The sequence below is a fragment of the Aspergillus alliaceus genome, assembly GCF_009176365.1.
Source record: "Aspergillus alliaceus strain CBS 536.65 unplaced genomic scaffold BDW43scaffold_10, whole genome shotgun sequence".
Lineage (NCBI taxonomy): Eukaryota > Fungi > Ascomycota > Eurotiomycetes > Eurotiales > Aspergillaceae > Aspergillus > Aspergillus alliaceus.
In genome coordinates, this window is record NW_022474693.1 from 355,696 (window position 1) to 371,280 (window position 15,585).

Genomic DNA, 15,585 nt, shown 5'->3' on the forward strand with positions numbered 1-15,585 from the left:
GAACGCTGCTCCCTCAAGCATTCGGCAACTCCGCCGTGTTCCGTACCCAGGGCAAGCCTTTCCTCTTCATGGGGAAGACGATCAGCGCGATAGGATCACAGCACTGTGCACGGCCGCGATCAACATCGCCGATAAGCTCATTCCCCTCATTTAGTAAAGCCGTGGTGGTTGATAAGAAGAGGGGTTGGCATTCCGGGATTCAGGTATGGACTATCTAGGGGAGGAGAAATGTGGAATTGGGCCGTGACTAGTCTTGCAGCTCGCAAGAGGGGGTCCAGGGCCTGTTTTATTCGTCCCAATTACCCATTCTTCACCGCAGGAAACCAGAAATATTACTATTGTATGAATTTGTATCGTATATTTTCGACAATATTAAGATCGAAGGAAGGTTGACTATCCTTCCTACTACGGTAGACATGTTTAATTAGCAATCATTTTCAAGCATGATTAAGAACACCGTCAATTTGTCTAGAATGATTTTCACGGAATACCATCGTACGGGAGCAGTGGAGAAGACAATACATATTTGAACTCAACTAAGATTCTCTTCAGCGTAGAAGACGCTCTTTGGGTATTCAACGTCAGAACGTTGGAACCTTCTTAGGTTTGGACCAAAGGGATCACTGCTGTGAAAGAGCACAAGTCTAGCGAGACCCTTTAGGGCATAGACTAAATAACTAGTGGACATGCTCTCTGGAAGTAATACTAAGGTCCCCCACTAGGGCAAGCTGCTATTGATACAAAGGCAGCGCCCTGAAATTCCACTTACTAAAACGAGTGCATTGCCGGCAGAATGAATCATTCATTCTTGTCCAACTATTATTAGCAAGTATATATATGACACGACTTCTACTCCAAAGTATCAGTTTCAGGAAGAAGGTATGTGGAGGAGAAGGATGGGGGGGAGGAAGTGTCTCAGGCATTGAAAGTCAAGTGGGCCTGTTTTCGCCCACCTTGTCGCACTTTATTGGAGGGACGGGACACTACACAGATGCGTGGATGTCCCAGCCCAGCCGGCCTTGTGTGCACGGCAACAATCTCATACAATAGTCCTCGCGGTATGCTGCACTGAGTTCAGCCCATAAAACAGACGAAAGCAGTCTTTCAGCGCAGTACCTTATGCCCCCACATACGGAGGAGGCCCATTCGCACCAGACCTGCCTCAAGACGCACGCCAAATACTACGCGACAATGCATCTAAATGAATAACTTAGCTTAACATTACGCACGGGGCTTACTTACATAAGAGGCGAACTCGCCGGGTTAATTTCAATCCAAGACTCGGGCGGGGCTAACGGCCTCTCGCCCAGCTCACGGTTCGCTAAAGATTTCATGCAGATCCCCGGCTCGGACTCCGCTCATCAGCGCAGTGCGTGCATGGCAAGTAGGGATTAAACCGACTAGCTCATAAACTAATGGAGAAGGTTCCCTCCAAACGAATCCTAACTGGTTCAACCAATCGCCAGGGGCAGACCCTAAGCCTTAGCTCGCGGTGCTAATTGGACCCTAATGCTGCATCCTTGCCCAGTGTCACATCGTGCTCGTGTCCTCGGCATACGGCGTGGCTGCTAGAAATCTCGTGCAATTGCGTAGTGTTTCAGGATGGGTATGACTTACCGTTCTTTCTTATCACCTACTATGTAAGCTTAGCGGGAGGGGGGGGGGTAGGCCTTTCACTATGTCGGCACTCCCTCGTATTCGACGTTTTTATCCACCATGGGCCCGGACTCGCGTGCTGATTCACAACCTAGGGTCTCATTTGTCCCGCAGAACCAACTCTGCATCTGGCCTCTCTGTCTCAACTGTCCTCTATCCATGATTCAATTCGTGTTCATTCCATCATATCTCGGAGGTGAGCAGCGGCGATGCAAGCCTTGAAATCCTGGGATATCCCGCTTGAGGAAATCCCCGTGTATATCGGGGACCGGCTCTTGATTTTTACTGCTTTTTTTGTCCCGCTTCAAGTATTCTGTGTTGCTCTACGTTTCTTTGCTAGGTACAAAATCAGCACGCCATGGGGCTTGGATGATGCATTGATTCTATTCGCACTCGCGGAACAGTTGGCCATGGCAGGCCTCAGTATCGGTTAGTTGGCAGGGGTGTCTCTATCTAGAGTGACGGCGGAGGCGTTAATGTCGGCTGTAGGTGCAGTGAAGACGGCTGGTGTTGGACACCATATTCCCTACCTGCTCGTGACGAGACCGTGGACTTTGCGAACCTGGGCCAAATATCTCCTTGCTATGTCATATCTCTATTTAGGGAGCGTGAACGTCCCGAAATTCTCAATTCTGTTACTGTACCATAGGCTCTTCCCGACCAGACCAATGAGCACAATCACAAAATTCATGATGATGGTGCTGGGTCTCATTACGATATCCACGATCCTCGCTACGACCTTCGTCTGCCGACCGTTCTCTGCCAATTGGAATGGGTCTATCCCTGGAAACTGTGGAGAGAAGAAAATCCTGTATATTTGGGCCAGCTTCCCGAACATTGTTACAGACGTAATTCTTCTACTTCTTCCAATGCCAGTTCTATGGTCACTGAAGGTCACTCCGCGGCTGAAGCTGGGACTGACAATCACTTTTGCAATTGGCAGCTTGTAAGAGCCAATCACTATAGCCTATCAACAACAATCTCAGTGCTAACTCAGGTTCTTTTTCTGCGAGTTAGAGGGTTAGTGACATCAATCATGCGCTTTCAGATCTTTTTCCGAAACAACGCCTTTATCGACGGGACCTGGACCGCTGTCGACTTAGTTATGTGGACCCAAGTTGAGACCGGCATGTATCTGATATCTGCCTGTCTTCCAACCTACAGACCACTTCTCGAGCACTTTGGAGTCAAGGGGGTGTTTTCCAGAATCAGCCGCTCGGTATCACGAAGGTACGGCACCACTGAGACAAGGGACTCTCTGCCACTCCAATCAGTCTCTGTCGTCAGTCAGAGCTATTACCGCCACGACGAAGTATACACTGGCTCCTATCCACAAAAGTTTCAGGTTACCGTCAGCCACGAGATCACCCAGCATATTCAACCGCAAATGATGCACACACCTCTATAATGGCCTTAACTTTCGGAGAATCATGTATGGACATTGTCTAATAATTCAGATGCTCTGGAATTCAAGACATCAACTTTAGTGAACACCACGACCAAACCCCGTTGTTGGCGAACACTGGTATCATATCTCCAACAACACACCATGGCAGGCCAGTAAATAGGAATATAAGTCTCGATACTGGTCTACATGTAGACAGATAATCTTGTTTCGCAAAGCTCCAATGGGAGATTCCATTAGCATTTGATTTTTAAGCTAGGCATCCAGCCTTTCTTCTCTCCGTGACTTGGGCTTCCCCAGGACTTCATCACCTCTGCTGGCTGGAAGAGAACCTCTATGGCAATATATTTGGAAAACTGCTACAGAATCACCACATATCAGCTGGACAATCGAAATTTTTGCATATCGCGGGTCTTTCAACTCTCCTTTTGATCAGTGCTTGCTCTTGGGCAATGCGATCGTCTAACTAAGGTTCTATGGTTTCACCAACGTTTCACCAACATCTCTGCGAATTAGTGCGTGGTTTGACCATGGTTGATGCCCCCAAGCTCTGAAGCCACCCCTGATTGAGAACTGCGTCTGTATCCTTGGCTTCAGGCTAAATGGCCCACATCAAGAGTGAAGCCCACCAGCCAGCGCCTCGCTCGCTCATTCCGCGGCTTTATACGGATTTGATCGTCTCAGTCCTCGCGTCATCTGTTCCAGATTATCCGACTCTATCGTCTCATGTCGGAGCGCCCCCCGAAATTCACGCTTGATGATTCAGTTTGGGGCAAAAGGGTGTTCTATCCTATCTTTCATGGAAACGAGGAGCAATTGAGCGCCCTTGCATTCGAGCAAAGGCTTCGCGCCCCGATACGCAGAATTTAACTCAACTCTGCGTTCGATCCAAATGGTCCTGGTCGGAATTGAAAGGGAGAGCTGCATTGGAGATTATATTGCGGTAGACCCTTCTGCGAAAAGGATGGACTTGGTATACCGATGCACCTTTGGTCGGGTCAATGAATTTCGAAAGTATCCACTTAGGAGTTGAAATGTGTCCTCGAAGAGTCACCATATTGCCCGATATTCCTCCTGCAATCCTGGCTAGGGTCTCTAGTAGCAAGATACACGTTAGATGCTGATTCCTGAAAGGTGGTATTTTTACAAACCATACTCTCCTTGTTTGAAGAATCGTGTTCAGAAGGGGCATTTCATCTCCTCTTTGTCTGGCGCCCATGGCCGAGAGGCCAAGACGAACCTGGCTGTCCAGTGTTAATATTTTTTTTGTTTGGAAATTTTTGTTCAACCCTGGGGCTATAACAAACTTTGCCTCCTTTTGTCTCTCGAAATACTTCCATCCGGCGACTTTTAACCTAAATATATAAATATCTACTCCCACACGCGTGGACACGCTAGAAATACGATCTATATAGCCTGCTATTTCCTCTCACACGTCTCGCGCCCCCCACAACACTTCCTTCTCTTCCCCCTCACGGTTGAAATTCTAGATAAGATAGCACCAATATCATCCTATTGATCGGCCGTCACAATGGCATGGTCCCTCCCTCCTTTATCTTAGGCAGTTAACCATTATATTTGGACCGCGTAACCGGCAGGTCAGTATATAGAAAGTCACTAATATGCAAAAAGAAAGTCATAAAACAGGTTCTACTTTTCATGCAAGCATTGCCAGGTTGCAGCCTCTGCCAGCCAAAATTATAAGCCATAACATAGCCTTCATCTACTATAAGGTCCTCCCGCTTGCATGCCCAAGATAATAAAAGTAGAGCTCTGATGAGCTACCTGTGCCCAGGGAGGTGAAAGTTACTAGATGTCATTACTGTAAAGTTATCAGAAGTGGCCGCTAGAAAATACGACCATTAAGTGCTTCTAGGGGACAAACGGTTCGAGAGAATGAAGGACATGGCGTGGCTGATATATTTGATAGGCCAATACGATTCATGATCAACAACTTGGTTAGAGTAGAGCGTAGCGGAGTAACTCAACCTACTACGAGTACATTGTAATTATGGAGGTAAGCTATGGATGAGATTATTTACGAGAGACTGTGACAGAGATGTCGGTGGCGTTCTTGATGCTGGTGGATGTGAACAAGGCCAGGGTACGCTTGTCGAGTGCGTACTGCAGCAAGCTGCCGTCGGGCGAGACCTGGACCCTATAGCCGTTGGGGAACGTGGATGGGGGCAGGATGATTTCGGTGGGGGCGTCAATATTTGGATCAGACGTGAACTGCAGCTGGAAGGTGGCCGAGCTCTCAGAAAAGCCGAAGCTTTTGGGAGTGCCAGCGACGGCGGCGGGGTATGCACGGCTGTAGTGCTGTGCTAGCTCAGGGTAAGGCTGACCAGACGTGCCGTTGTACAGGTTCTCGTACGCCCAGCCGATCCAGGAAACCATATTCGCGTCGGTCGCCGACATGGCATCTGCTAGGCCCTGCATCTGCTTATCATCGCCCATCCAGAACGTGAGCTCGGTCAGCACACCGGCGGTCCTCAGGCGCTCGTTGTCCTTGCGGCGGTTGTTGAGCGTGGTGGAAATAGAGCCCAGCTGCGGCGGGCTGTAGTAGTGGAACGAGTGCACCGACTTCGAGCCGTCCCCGAGAGGGACGTTGTTGAAACCCGACAAGATGTCCAGGGTGGCGCCTTCGAACCAGATGAGCGTGTCATTATCGACGGTGCGGATCTGCTTGGTCGCGCGGTTCCAGAGCCCTTCTAGGACCTTGTGGTCGGCAACACCTGGCACTAGCAGGGTCGGATCGGCCCACGTGTCGCCCACCCAGGGCTCATTCAGCAGGTTATACCCGACCACGTTGGTCGTCTCGGCATACTCGGACGCCAGCTTTTTCCAGTACGCCGCGAACGCATCACCCAGCCCGTCGTAGTTGTTGTATAGCCGCCCAAACGCATTGCCCAGCGCCACCGACGTGTAGCTCAGAGACCAGTCGACAGTGCCGCAAAGCGACTGCGGCGATGGGAAGCCGCTTTTATCCACTGGGAAAGGCGTCGGCTTGAGGGGAAACGGATACATCTTGCCGCTCGGTACCCAGTCCTTCGTAGCAAACCACTACAAAGCCCGTGTCAGTGTCAGCTGTGCCAACATCCCCCACCCCGGGCATCTACTTACGTCAGGTACACCGTGGCCACAGAACTGCCGCGCCAGGCAGTCCTGATGCGCGTCCACCAAAACATAGAGGCCATGGTCCTCAGCCATCTTGGTCTGCTTCTTCATGATATCCAGAAATGTCTGGTTGTACTGCCCACGCACAGGTTCTGCACCGGCCCAGCTGTGGCCCAACCGCACCACGTTCAGGCCCAAATCGTGCAGATTCTGGACATCTTGCTCGCCAAACGACGAGACCCCCGGCACCCACTCCAGCGGCCGATGCCATGGCGGCTCCTTCATAACGACATTGGTTCCGTGGAAGAACCGCGTACGGCCGAATTCATCGACGATCTGATGCGTGTCTTGGTTCACCTGGCTGATACGCGCCATGCCTGGATGAGCCCTGTACCAACCCTCGGCATCCTGAGCCAACACACCCGCCGGCTGTGTGCCGAGCACCGCTAGCAGCGATGCAGCGGCAATGGGAATGAACAGCATTTCAAGGAAAGGGCGAAGTCAATCCCATTCAATCCCAGTCAAACCCAGTAAGAATAAACGGAAAAGAAAAAGGAGACGGAGGGAGGGAAGCGTGCAGTCGATAATAAAAATCAAGGGACCACCGGGGGTTTATAAATGCCCAGTGCTCCTCTCTGCATAAGGCGGGATTACACCTCTTCCACCATTTCTGGCTCAGTCGCTTGAACAACCGGACGTAGAACATGCCCCACAAAACCACCCCAGAGCTAGGATTTGAGCAGTGGAGACAAGGCGGCCCGGCTCGGCAAGCCAATTAAGTGATGCGATTTCATTGATACGCCGCTTGACGAACTAAGAGACGAAAGGATCTGTTAATATAAATTACACCTATTCGGAAGATTACGTGTGATATTCAACATATTCGGAAATGATCAGTATGGCAAAATTATTCAGCAGCTCAACCGAGGTCCCCCACACGTATAGGTAGGCAAAATACGTGTGGTATTGGAGATCAGACCTTTTTTCTAAAGCTGAATTTACATAGCTATATTATATATACAATTGGTTGAACAGAGTACAACCATTTTTATATTAATAGGTTGCACCCTCGGTCCTGGGCGGCCGTCCCGTAAGATCACACCCGTCACGCTCCAAGCGCTAATGCGACCACTCGCTACAGAAACCAGTTTTATACCTAGATAATATGGTAGTTCTGATACGATGAATTCGACGTGCTCGTATCCACGTACACTATCAGTCGGGCCCTTCGATCGCAAGGTTGGATCTAGAAAGTGGCCTGACGAGTAGCACAGGAAAGCACAGGAAAGCACTGGAAAATAATGGGAGATGCGAGAGATTGCTATCTGCATCAGCTGTCGGATTTCCGCTCGTAGCACCTAGTCTATATAGATGAATCCAGCTGTGATAGCCGGGCTGGATTCAGATAGACAGGCTAGTCTTCCCTCGGGGTAGCATCTACCAAGGTCTCCCGTTTCCAGCGGGGTTAGTAGTACCAGATTAGCTGTACCAGATTCTCCCCGCGGATTACTAGGATGGCATTCCAATGTCGCGAGTCTTCTAAGGGTCGACTAATGCTAGTGTATTCGAGGAACTTATTCAAATGCTTCTCTATTATTTCGGTAGGTAGCCAGCGCCAACGTCTCTGTAACGGGCCAGGGCCCTGTTCCCAGCACATCCATTGACGTGCCAACACTCAGGACGTTCCCACTAGTTATGTCAAGTTCATCAAGGTTTATCTAAGGCAGTAGTGCAGGACCGATGTGGTGGAATACACTGATATACTAATAAGGGAAAGAATTGAAGGAAATGTGTAGCAACACATGCAGACTGGAGAACGCAAGCAAAAGCCAATAGAAAAAAAAAAAGAATAGGAAGTAGAAATATACTAGCAGAATATCAGTAATCCATAAAGGTAGGCCAAACACGTTGAAACACTAAACCGAAGAAGGAAATATTAATAAAGCAACCAAAGGAGGGCGTAGAGAGCGTGGCGAGAAGGCTTAGCGAGATCTTGGTGAGAGTTTTGCGTAGTTCACGCTCAAAGGCAGGAGATATCTTGGCATTTCTCTGCAAGCCTCACGGATGAAGGTATACCCTTGCACTCCCTTCGGTTGTTTCAGGGCAAAGCTTCGCAGGTGGCTCGCGCCGCGTAGTAGCGCATGGTTGTAGCGCATGGTCGTAACGCACGGTAGTAGTAACCCCTTCTCTCACTACGTTCGTTCCAGGGCATCCGCGTGTGATAGTGTGCATGCCCTGAAGCGATGTAGAAGAATGAGGGGTGAGAGCATGAGGTGACAACTTGCTATCGAAGGTAGCATGCGCAGAGTAGAAAATTCATATCCACTAAGTGCGAGTTGAGTTCGGGTAGAAGAATGGAGAGAAGAAGCACACGCCAAGCCAAGCCCTATTTACTACGGATCAAAAGATTGTCCTGTGGCGGATAAACAGCCTTGTGTAGAGATAGGTTCACTAAGTGTGTGGTTAGAGTAATTGGGATTATACATAAAAGAGACTGCCAATAATAGCAGCCAGAACAAAAAAACATATACACGCCAATGACCATTGTTGTTAAAGCTAACTGAATACGGCCCGAAGATCAGTCCCAAAAAGGGAATTTTGAGAAATTGATCTAGATACATACTAGTGTCAAGCCTGTACTCAACGGGGCGATCAAGGGTGTCTAGCAGCGAGCAACTGAGCGAGTTGAGCAACCGGGAGGGGGGGGTTTCACGCTCCACTCGCGCAAATGCCATGTTTAGGCGGTCTCTCCGTCAACCTTGGCTGGGCTGTCACAGCGTGGTACACGGTCAACGCTTCAGAAAGATGAGAAGAGAGGGTGGTTGTCCAGATCCTATTTTGCTGATAATGGTTCAACTGCAGATACCGTAATTCGAGTCTTTGGTATGTAGGGGAGAGTTGAGGATGCATCCTGATGTCCGCCTGGGAATATTTATTAGAAGTGGAGGTCAAGCTCCCTTGCAAAACCTTTGAAGTATCCAGGTAGCCATACTTCTGAGCTATATTAGACGGAGTAACTGTGAGTGACAGTGAAAAAGGCCATGGTTGTGCGTGGCCGTTAGGAGCGTGGCCTTTCCACGCGGCGCATTGCAGTCAGATTTGACTATGCCCAGTTTATGATCAATATACTCAGCGCCTACATCAGAAAAGCATTTAAGCAGTATCGCAACCTAGCAAAAATTTATTTTATTTTATTCCGGAAGAGTTTCAGCGTACAGGTTCCTAAAATTCCTCGAACCAACCACGGACACAAAGGGCCCAGATCAGATCAACTAGAACAGCCTCATCCAGCAACTAGAGTGGGATGACTACACCGCTTAACCCGGCCCGAACACGTCCTGGATGTGCTGATCAGCCATGCGGTGACCATGCCGCTGCATGTGCAGCTTATGCTTTCGTATTTTGCCCTGTCGACGGCGGATCTAGGCCCCGGTGAGCTGTCTTTCTGCCGCGAGATCGGCATTCCGTATGCCCTGTATGGGTTTGCACGGGGCAATCGCAAGGTGGTGGGTAGCTTGACTGAAGTCGGAAGACAGGCCACCATTTTGGCTGAGTGTAGGAGGGTCGTGACCGGGAGGGTTGCTCGGCCGCATGGAATTTAGGGTATAGAGTCTACCTAGATACTGTGAATTAACATGAGAAGAGTATGCGATTTCCCGATAAAACGTTCCTTTTTCCGAACTAGTACTACAGAGACTAGGAGTTGAATATAGCCGATGGATAAGATACACTTATGCGTCAAGGATGGAATGTCTCGGATGGGCTTAAAGTCCTACTGGAACAAGGCATCGCTCAGCATGAGCTCTTCACCAAACGGCCAGCCCCTGTACATGTAATGAGGCGCGCTATTGTGCGGTTTGTCAAGCAGAGATTGGGCTGTCATTTGTCCTAATTGTTAATTATATGTTTATCTCCTACCATAAATAGCATGATAGATTTTCAACTGCGTTAAAAAGTTGAACATTGTTCGAAAAGTTGAGGCTAAAAGTACCTAGATATAGATATCTGTCAACCTGGGGGAAAAAACAGCCCATATATTTCACCATATGCACCTCTAGCTGCCTTGGCACTTTTTCATGGTGTAAAGGTGGTTTCGTTCCGCATACCTATGTAGGTACACTGAATTATATGATGTCAAGAAGGGCTATGATGATCAAGCAGGAGGGTGGTTGAGGGTTGAATTGGACGTGACCCCTGTGTGTAGAGGTAAAATTGCGCGGAACCAGAAGACCATTACTCCACCAGAGGCACTCAGAGGTGCCATGGTATAATATATGACGGAATTCTCAGGCTGACATGAAGCTGGAGCATTTTACTCGCGCCCTCCCCTTTAGAAACTTCGAAGTAATAGAGGGTGAAACGGTTGTGACGGTATATTCAGATCCGAATCTGGTCTCCTCGTCGCTCGAGTAGGAGAGTCATAATTCCTTTTCCATTACGCCCATCCCCAGCTGCAGCTCGATCACCTCTTCTGTGACCTAAACCTGGTCTCCGCGATAGTCAAGCAGGAGTGCCATGATATCTTTCCCATTCACTCTATTTCTTGCCGCAATCTCCATTATCCTAGGACGTATTATTTCTTTCTCTGACATATTCTTCAGCAGTGCAAGCACACTGGAAATCTTTCCATGTCTTGCGCCTTCCTCCAATGGCGTCACACCATTCAGTGTCTTAAAATCACAATCATTCAATACTCCACCATTAGAAGCATCACAGCCCCGTTAAATCAGCTGATTAATTCCCCTTCTTGCCGCCGCATGAAAAATAGAGAATTGAGGGTCCAGTTTAGACGACTTGATCTCTTGTCGTAAGTTATAATGCCGCCAGTTTAGGTTTCAAAGCAAATTCGACATGGGCAAGCCCTGCATGCTCCGGCCAAAGAGACACCGAATAATCTAGAAAGACGCCTTCGGACCCTATATTCTTCCCGTTCATCTGTGGACGACAGTATTTCAGCACAGAAGCAACGCACTGCTCTGTCAGCGCGGCAGGGCTTTCAGGTCATGCACATCTGCTACATCTTTCGCCCAGAAAGTCTTGAACTGATCTATGAAGGGGTCTTACCTCCCCATTCTGGGCAATAGCTATCCAGCCACACGAATCGATCAACTCTTTAGTGAATAGAATACGGCTCTCCTCGTCATCATCAGGATGTAGCTCGCAGGCCTCCGATAGCTCTGGGATGGCTAACGGCCGTCGTGCAACTGCAATAAAGCTCAGAACCTTCTAAATGACCGGCTTGTCGTCTTCATCACACTCTGCAGTAGCGGTATCAAAAAGCTTCTGGTAGAGAGAATATAGCCCATGTGGTAAACGCTGTAGAGTCTTTATTGCCTTCCTCGCCTGGACTCGTTTTAATTCATCACAAGCCATGCCCACCTACAAAGTCCCTTCTGCCTTGTCTTCCAGGATTTGTGATACTTCAGTCATCACTGCTTTCGGGTATTCATTCCACCTGCTGAAATGTGCAGCCCTCTCCCGTATCATAACCCTCGAGTCAGTTGTGACTGCAGGGTACGGAGATAAATCCCCATGTCTGAAGGAGGATAAATACCGACGAATTTCTGGGTACGACCGACTGGTGACCAAAAAATGTGTCGTATATGACCAAGGAAGTTGAGAGTTCGAATTATTGAATATTCGGTCAAGTTGGGGTAGGGCTATCCATTATCAAATAAGTAAATAGTTTCTCTTTCCGCTCTGCATATGTTGGAAGTTCTTCCGTCAAGGTGATGGCCCCCAGAGGCCGCAGTTGGCATGCTAACAACCATATCACCAAGGCGAATATCTGCGTTCTTGCTGGGTTGAACTCTTAGGCCGACGAGGTTGAATTAGAGGGGTAGCGTCGTGTCTGCAAGGCTGAGATCCTTTCTGCAACCAAATTGTCCCGAAATATTTACGACAAAAGCAGACAATAGCCAAGGGACTGGACATACATCTAAAGCAGTAGCCTTACAAAATGTTTAAGAGGAAAAAAATCACAATATGTGTATTCATGTTACTCTAGCTTCTCGCAGTACCATTGTTTGTGAGTTTAGTTCTATTGAATTCATATTTTAATTCCAAGAACGCTCCGCCGTTCTGCACCAGCTATTTCCGAGGGCTTGACGCCAAACTTTGAGCAAGGATGCGCCTCAGCAGCATCACGTCGTGTGGTGATACGGCATAGTGCGTTATTGTAAGATAAGTGCAATCATGCATAAACCTCTGGATCAAAATACACAATTCATTGGCTGAAATCACGCACATCGAGTGAGACGCACTGACAACATCTTCGTATTCTCCATTAGGCAGTGAAAAACGCATCGATCGAGCAAGGCCTGAAGGCTTTGAGAACAGAAGAAAGGAATAAGCTTATATGGATAAATGGTTAAATAGAAATCCTTTTTGTGCAGGTGGAACTATCCCACTCGACGACTGAAAAGGGATATCGGCGACAGAGAGGCAGATTGGACATTTTCCCCCGGAAGTACCCCGTCATTCCATGTAGAATTTGAGCCGTGGGCGTGCCAGCAAAGCAACAGGAATAGTCGTCAGGGACCCTGGAAAGACTATCCCACAACCGATATGACGCCATGTGGATCTGATCGACCAGCAAGGCAATCAGAACGAATATCCTGAAGAAATCATCCCCTCCATCTCCTCATCCACTCCACATTCGGTCTCCGTGGGGGGTCCTTGTCTTTCGTCTAAGCCGTCTTACTCCACATCTTGCCAATCATCGCATAATCCCGATTATGTAGACCTCTTTCGATGCATAACTTGCCCGACATTCACATCAGGCCATGATGTCATTTAAATTTGTTTTCACTTTATTTAGCCTATTTGGACGGGTAAAATGCATACGAATATGATATTAAAGGCGAGTAAGAGCTCAGATAGAGTTCAACGCCAGGTTCATTGAGCCAAGATGTATCGCTGGCTCGTAGCCCTAACTGCCTGCGCCGCACAGCTGGTGGAGCCGAACCCGATCCAAACTCGGCAGTCAGACTACTTCTTGCCCAACTCCACCGGCTTTCGAATGCAGCATGGCTTCGAGACCATCCTAGTGCAGCCCTTTGGATACGATGGATTCCGTGTGCGTGCATGGCCCTTTAGGGCCCCCACTGGCCAGGAGATCAGCTTCATCTATGACCCACCACTGGAAGGCTTTGAGGATGGACAAGCCCACGGATTTGAATTCGACACGGCATTCAACGGCAATCACACCGTCGCAATTCGCAATGGAAACACTATTGTACGCACCTCTGGCTGGGGCGGAAACCCCGGCGGGTACCGACTAGCCTTCTTTCGCGTCGAGAAAGACGGTTCCGAGACTCTATTGACCAACGAGTATGCACCACTCAAGTCGATTAACCCACGATACTACTATTGGAACGGGCCCGGCAGCGAATTCTCCGCTGAGTTCTCGTTCAGTGCGACGCCTGACGAGCAGATCTATGGTACTGGTACGCAGCAGGACCACCTTGTCAACAAGAAGGGGTCTGTCATTGACTTGGTCAACTTCAATACCCATATTCCCACGCCCGTGTTCATGAGCAACAAAGGCTATGCATTTGTCTGGAATATGCCGGCCCAGGGCCGCATGGAGTTTGGCCAGCTGCGTACCAAGTTCACCGCTGACTCTACTACCGTCGTTGACTACGTTGTTGTGGCTTCGACACCGGGCGACTATGACACGCTACAGAAACGTCTCTCTGCGCTAACGGGCAGAGCACCCACTCCTCCGGAGTTCAGCCTGGGTTACATCCAGTCTAAGCTGCGATATGAGAACCAGACAGAGCTGGAGCTCCTAGCACAGAAGTTCAAAGACAACAACGTGCCCGTGGGCATGTTCGTGATCGACTACCAGTCGTGGCGAAACCAGGGCGACTGGGGTCTCGACCCAGCCCTGTGGCCGGACGTAGCATCCATGGCCAAGAAGGTGAAGGAGCTCACAGGCGCAGAGATCATGGCTTCACTGTGGCCCAGTGTATCTGACCACAGCGACAATTACCTCGAGCTACAAGCCAACGGCTACCTGTCCGCGACTCGCGACGGCCCCGGAACCACCGACTCGTGGAACGGCTCCTACATCCGCAACGTGGACTCCACCAACCCCGGTGCCAGAAAATTCATCTGGTCAACCCTGAAACGCAACTACTACGACAAAGGCATCAAGAATTTCTGGATCGACCAAGCCGACGGCGGCGCGCTCGGCGAAGCCTACGAAAACAACGGCCAAAGCACCTACCTCCAGTCCGTGCCTTTTGCCATCCCCAACGTCCTCTACGTAGTCGGCACCCAGCGCAGCGCGGGAAAATACTACCCCTGGGCCCACCAGCTGGCGATCGACGAAGGCTTCCGCAACGTCACCGACAGCAGGGAAGGCGAGGCCTGCGAACACATCTCCCTCAGCCGGTCGGGCTTCATCGGATCCCAGCGCTTCTGCAGCATGATCTGGTCCGGCGACACTACCTCCGCGTGGGAAACACTAGGTCTCCAGATCGCCAGTGGCCTCTCCGCCGCAGCAACGGGCTGGAGCTGGTGGACCATGGACGCGGGCGGCTTCCAGCCCGACCCGACGGTACCCTGGAGCGCTAACGTCGACACACCTGAGTATCGGGAGTTATACGTGCGCTGGCTCCAATGGGCAACGTTCGTTCCCTTCATGCGCACGCACGGTCAACGTGCCTGCTACACCCAGGATGCCTATACGTGTAACAACGAGCCGTGGTCGTATGGCGAGGAAAATACCCCCATTATTCTCTCGTATATTCATCTCCGGTACCAGTTGATAAAGTATCTGCAGGCTATCTTTGACCAGTTCCATAAGACCGGTCGGATGATTATGCGGCCGCTGTATGTGGATTTCGAGCGCACCGATCCGAATATCGCGCGGTGGACGCAGGCGAACACGAATGTGACGACGCAGCAGTATATGTTCGGTCCGAGATTGCTTGTGTCGCCTGTTACTACACCCAATGTTACTGAGTGGTCGGTGTATCTGCCGCACACTGGTCAGAATGGTGCCGAGCCTTGGACGTATTGGTGGACTAATCAGACGTATGCGGGGGGACAGACTGCCACTGTGCCGGCGCCTAGGGAGCATATTCCGGTTTTCCATCTTGGGAAGAGAGAGGAGATCCTTAGTGGTAGGGTGTTTTAAGGGAGGGAGGAGGGGAGGGGGGTTGGGTTCTATGTCCCTATGGCTAGAACTGGTGTCGGGGAAAGTGCACATTTGAAGAAAGATATAAATTGTAATGCTGCTCACATTATCAATTTTGATTGAACCTCCAGATAAAACGATGGGGTCTCCGGGCGCGATAAACAAAAAAAAAAATACTATGACTCTCCTTACTACCCAATATGAGGGAACGCAGTTCATATGTCCGAGCTAGCTCAGTTCCCCCGCTGCTGGGATAAAC

At 49.7% G+C, this 15,585-nt stretch overlaps 3 protein-coding genes across 3 annotated transcripts; 2 read left to right on the top strand and 1 right to left on the bottom strand.

Moving 5' to 3' along the window:
- Positions 1 to 1,659: 1,659 nt before the first annotated feature.
- On the top strand, positions 1,660 to 3,685 carry BDW43DRAFT_268710 (uncharacterized protein). The gene is made up of 3 exons (XM_032041146.1): positions 1,660 to 2,085; positions 2,146 to 2,602; positions 2,674 to 3,685. Exons 1-3 carry the CDS (start codon positions 1,866 to 1,868, stop codon positions 3,062 to 3,064), a joined length of 1,068 nt encoding a protein of 355 aa, XP_031902798.1. The 5' UTR covers positions 1,660 to 1,865; the 3' UTR covers positions 3,065 to 3,685.
- Positions 3,686 to 5,010: 1,325 nt separating this feature from the next.
- Positions 5,011 to 6,834, bottom strand: BDW43DRAFT_16429 (putative endoglycoceramidase). Its single transcript, XM_032038643.1, has 2 exons — positions 6,185 to 6,834; positions 5,011 to 6,124 (listed from the first exon to the last, which is right to left on the bottom strand). The coding sequence occupies exons 1-2, from the start codon at positions 6,659 to 6,661 to the stop codon at positions 5,096 to 5,098; spliced, it is 1,506 nt and encodes a 501-aa protein (XP_031902799.1). The 5' UTR covers positions 6,662 to 6,834; the 3' UTR covers positions 5,011 to 5,095.
- Positions 6,835 to 12,786: 5,952 nt separating this feature from the next.
- Positions 12,787 to 15,462, top strand: BDW43DRAFT_16457 (glycosyl hydrolases family 31-domain-containing protein). Its single transcript, XM_032038645.1, has one exon. It carries the CDS (start codon positions 13,089 to 13,091, stop codon positions 15,324 to 15,326), a length of 2,238 nt encoding a protein of 745 aa, XP_031902800.1. The 5' UTR covers positions 12,787 to 13,088; the 3' UTR covers positions 15,327 to 15,462.
- The last annotated feature ends 123 nt before the right edge of the window (positions 15,463 to 15,585 follow it).